The sequence below is a fragment of the Octopus bimaculoides genome, chromosome 5, assembly GCF_001194135.2.
Source record: "Octopus bimaculoides isolate UCB-OBI-ISO-001 chromosome 5, ASM119413v2, whole genome shotgun sequence".
NCBI classification, from domain to species: domain Eukaryota; kingdom Metazoa; phylum Mollusca; class Cephalopoda; order Octopoda; family Octopodidae; genus Octopus; species Octopus bimaculoides.
In genome coordinates, this window is record NC_068985.1 from 19,335,502 (window position 1) to 19,340,501 (window position 5,000).

Genomic DNA, 5,000 nt, shown 5'->3' on the forward strand with positions numbered 1-5,000 from the left:
TGTGTGTGTGTGTGTGTGTGTGTGTGTGTGTGTGTGTGTGTGTGTGTGTGTGTGTGTGTTTGTGTGTCTGTGTGCTGCTAAGCATTTTGTCAAGTATGCTAATGATTCTGTCAGCTCACCACCTTATCAATCTGACTTGGTACAATAGAGTTATGTAGTATTAGGGACATTGAATGATTTTCATCATCAATTACAAGGATGTTTCCACAGTTGCACAACACTATACACAGACACCACACACACACACTGCTACCTCCTTGTGTTTGCTTCCAGACATGGATGCATTCAATATACTTACATTTACACACCTGCCTCTTCTTTTTGAACTCTCCTATGATATCACAGCATTCCCACTTGGTTTCTAACCCTTTGCCTGTTTCTTTTGATTGGATATTTCTCTTTCTCACTCCCACTTATGCTTTTCTCTTTCTTTTCTTCTGATGAAGGACTAATGTCCAAAACATTAAGACACTCTCTTTCCATCGAAGCATTAGGCTAACATTGGGTTTGTTAAAATTTGTTCCTTCTGCATTTTCATTTTTATTGTTCACTGTGTGTGTGTATATGATTTTTCTTTGAGTTTTATTTATCTTTTTCTCAAGAGAGTTTGAGCTGGTCACTAACAAAGCATCAAGACCTTTTAGTCAAAAGAGTTCCCAGTGTTTGTAAATATGAGTCAGTGTGTTGGTTGAGCTGTTGAAGCACACACCCAATTGTGTGCATCTCTTCATCTAAAGAATCTCAAATGTCTTACATTCCAATCTCAGAATGTCTTACAAATCTTCACTGTGCCTCTAACAGATTGGATTTGGAGGGTGCGTGTGTGTGTGTGTGTATGTGTATACAAACATACATACACACATGTATGCATGTAAACATACATACATACATACATACATACATACATACATACATACATACACACGTACATACATGCATACATACACGCACATATACATACATACAGTAGTGCTCTCAACTGGGGTCCATGTAAGACTGTTAAAATTTATGCGCAATAAATTGCTTATACTTCTACAATACACAAAATATTTTAGCAATTTTTTAAATTCAATTCCTAATAATATTTAATTATAGAAATATATTTGGATTTTAAGAACATCAAATGACTAGGAAACAGTTCAGGGTTGGTGACAGGAAGGGCATCCAGCTGTAAAAAATCTGCCTCAATAAACTCTGCCTAACCCATGCAAGCATGGAAAAGTGGATGTTAAAACCAAGATGATGATGATAATCATATGAAATTTTATTTCTATATTTATGAATATTTTCAGAAAATTTTAGAAATAAATAAAACCTATTACAAAAATAAAGTCCATACAAGAAACTTTAAATACTCTCAGATCACTTACCTCCAAAAACCATCTTCCAGCATTGAGTTTCCGCAATTCAGCAAATGTAAACGTAGAAGCATCATCGTCCACTCGGTAGGGATATACTTCTTCAATATTGGTTGTTCGTCGTAATGTTTTGTCATGTAAAATAAATGGAATTCCATCTAAACTGTAGGAAAGAAAATATTTCAAATGACACATATGTTTATCTGTAGCCAAACTTCCTTACTATCACTTCTAACAACACACATACTAGAACTCCATCGGTTATGATTACAAGGGTCCCAGCTGATATGATCAACAGAGCAGTCTGATCATAGAATTAACATGCCAAGTGGCTGAGCACTCTACAGGCACGCGTTCCCTTAATGTACCTCTCAGGGAGATTAAGGGTAACACAGAATGTGGTAAAACTGGCCCTTTGAAATACAAGTACAACTCATTTTCGCTAACGAGTGGACTGGAGTAATTGTAATGTGTCCACAGGGATGGCATCCTTGGTTGTGTAATCAACTATGACACAAGATCTCAATTCAAATTGATAATAATGGAACTGGATGGTGACAGAGAGTCAGTTTCTGTCACTAATTCTCATTTGTTTTTAAAGGGAGTTTTCATTGTACTTGTCTCTGAAAGCATAGCTGCCAAATGATTTGTTTACAGGGAATTGACAGTAGACAACATTGACTCTGACTCAGTAAATTTTCATACAAGTGCAGAATGTAAACACACACACACACACAGATGTTGTACAGATTCTGTTGAACAATTTAACTAACAAATCATTGATTGACCCAGGGCTGTAGTAAAAGACACTTGCCCAAATTCTTTTCTACTCTCGGCACAAGGCCCAAAATTTTTGGAGAGGCGGGGGCAGTTGATTAGATCGACCCCAATATACAACTGTACTTAATTTATCGATCCCAAAGGGCGAAAGGTAAGTCGACCTCGTTGGAATTTGAACTCAGAACGTAAACACAGATGAAATACCGCTAAGCATTTCGCCAGCGTGCTAACGCTTCTTCCAGCTCGCCACCTTTTGTGTTAACGTTTCTGCTAGCTCGCTGCCTTGACATTCGCCCAAATTGCCATACAGATGGACTGAACCCAAAACCATATGGTTGAGAAGTGAACTTCTTGACCACATAGCTATTACTACATCTTATTTTTCCACAAATATTTCTAGTAGAGAAAACTGAATCACAAGTTATCAGGAATGGGTAACAGCTGAGAAATAACTTAGAGAATTTATATTTCAAAATGTATAAAGATACAATATAATTTACCTTATTTGTACATCTGACTCAAATCCATAGACACTTTCGTTAGCAGCTCTTTGGAATGCAACTAAAGTATTCTCAGGTGCAATCTTGCAAGAAAATTTTTAAAATACAAAAGACTTTAATTAAAATTTGCTTAAATATAATCCAACAGTAACATATTGAGATTTCTGGCTAAAAATAATACTGTGCCTAATTTTAAAATATTGGTAAACTTTATTTATCACAATTTAATTACAAGGAAACAAGAAACAGAAAAAAAAATAAAAGATGGTGGAAGAGGGAGCAATGGGTCACACACTCCAGAATAAATGGCATGTTCAGCTACATCTCACAGACATGACCATGATGGTATTGCTGCAGAGAATGGCTAGTGACACTTGCTACAGCAGCCACTTCACCTCCTAGGGTTCATTCTAAGACAGGCTGCCATTATCCCAATTTTGTGGACAAAAACAGTAGTGCAGAGTCTGAGAACATCTGAGATCACAACAGTGACCAACACAAACTGATAGCAGCCCATCAGGCCCCTGTATTTATTAATTCTCCTCTCCTTTGCATTACAGACAACCCATTGCTCCCCTACTCCATTTTCTGCTACTTAATCCCCACCCCACTTTTTCTTCTATTCCTGTTTTTAAATTTAAGAGTTTTCTCTCATCTTCTCATCAATTTCAAAGTTTGCTCTTATCTTCACTGATGAATATGGCCAAGAAATGAAGTACTTTAAAAGGGAAGATTGACAATACAACATGATAGTTGTGTCACTGTCTGTGGTGTTATGGGCTGTGATGAGCTGTGTGTTGTTGGTGGAGAGAGGTGAGGCAAACAGAAGTGAAGCCAGACCGGAAGGGCCAGACCGGAAGGGTCAGACCAGAAGTCGGACACATGCGGTCGAAGGCCAGCACGTAGGTCAGTTAGAAAACAGAGAGGTTACGAGAAAGACGTGTTTTGATCAGGAGCGATTGTGTACTCCGCTGCGGTCGACAAAGTAAGGTCCAACGTTTCATTCTGTCCTTTTGCTGCTTGTTGTCTTTTTCCTCCATCACACCACACTGTCATACAAAGTAGTATCATTCATTACCAATATTCTGCATAAACCTGTCCATTAGTGACTTGCATGGAAACAGGTAAGGGTTGGTGACAGGAAAGCACCCAGCCATAGAAAAATCATCCTAAATAAACTCCATCTGACTCATGCAAGTATGGAAATGTGGTCATTAAAACTATGATGATGATGTTTCTCCGTTTCTTTCCATTCAAATGTTATAAGAGATAAGATCTGCCTATTTTTATCTTTCTTTAGTTAATGAACCAAGAACCAAGAACATAGTACTGAAAATAATTATTATTTTGGAGTTTTAAAATAAATAAGTGTATACATACTGTTGATGCACCTCGGTGGGCAAATAATCTTGGTTTGGAAGGCAAACTATCTGCTGGTCGGACACATGGAGAATCAATAAACAGTGGAATGGTATAGAGACCAATAAGAATTGCCATGTATGCCACTGCAGTTATTATTTTCAAACCTATTTGGGAAAGAAAACCAAAAAAAGCAATATTACATTATTTGATTCCATTCAATAGTGAACATGTAATTACAAGGAAAAATTGTAAGCTTCTGTGTATATGCAAATGTGCATGCATGCATGTATGTATACATTTGTATATAGATATGTACATCTATATATATGTACATACATACACACATCAGTGCTGGTGACATGTGAAAAGCACCAGTGCTGGTAACACATAAGAGGCACCCATGCCAAAGACACATAAAAGGTACCCAGTACACAATGGTTGGTGTTAGGAAGGGCATCCTGCCATAGAGACGAAGCTGAAATAGACTGGAGCCTGATTCAGCTCTCTGGCTTACTAGCACCTGTCAAACTGTCTTACTCATGCCAGCATTGAAAACGGACACTAAATGATGACAATGATGATGATGATGATGACAACAGCGATGATGATGATGATGATGATGATGATGATGATGACAACGATGGTGATGGTGGTGGTGATGATGATGATGATGAGTATGATGATATATTTGAAAACATTGAATAAGGCTGATTTTTCTGATAATTATTTTCCAATCTGATGAGTAGATGTTTGCAAATTGTTATTTGTGTGGGGGAGGGGGTGTACATACAGAGAGAGAGAGAGACCTTGTTCTTATATCTGAATCACTACCAGAATTTGAGAAACAATTCCAGGTGTGGAAGCAAGGACTGGAATCAAAGGCCTTAGAGTTAATTTAGCAAAAACCTTAGTACGTAGGAAAGTGGACAAATCACAAATCCCTTCAGGTAGATGGTCCTGCTCAGTATGTAGAAAAGGCATTGGTAGAAACTCCATAAGA

At 37.6% G+C, this 5,000-nt stretch overlaps 1 protein-coding gene across 1 annotated transcript in view; it reads right to left on the bottom strand.

Annotated features, from left to right (window-relative positions):
* Positions 1 to 5,000, bottom strand: part of LOC106874500 (glycerophosphodiester phosphodiesterase domain-containing protein 5) — a 28,924-nt gene that overhangs the window by 11,398 nt on the left and 12,526 nt on the right. The window contains exons 5-7 of the mRNA XM_014922246.2: positions 4,019 to 4,164; positions 2,639 to 2,721; positions 1,371 to 1,521 (exon numbers count right to left, since the gene is read on the bottom strand). Coding sequence (XP_014777732.1) covers positions 1,371 to 1,521; positions 2,639 to 2,721; positions 4,019 to 4,164 — 380 coding nt within the window. The remainder of the gene's footprint in view (positions 1 to 1,370; positions 1,522 to 2,638; positions 2,722 to 4,018; positions 4,165 to 5,000) is intronic.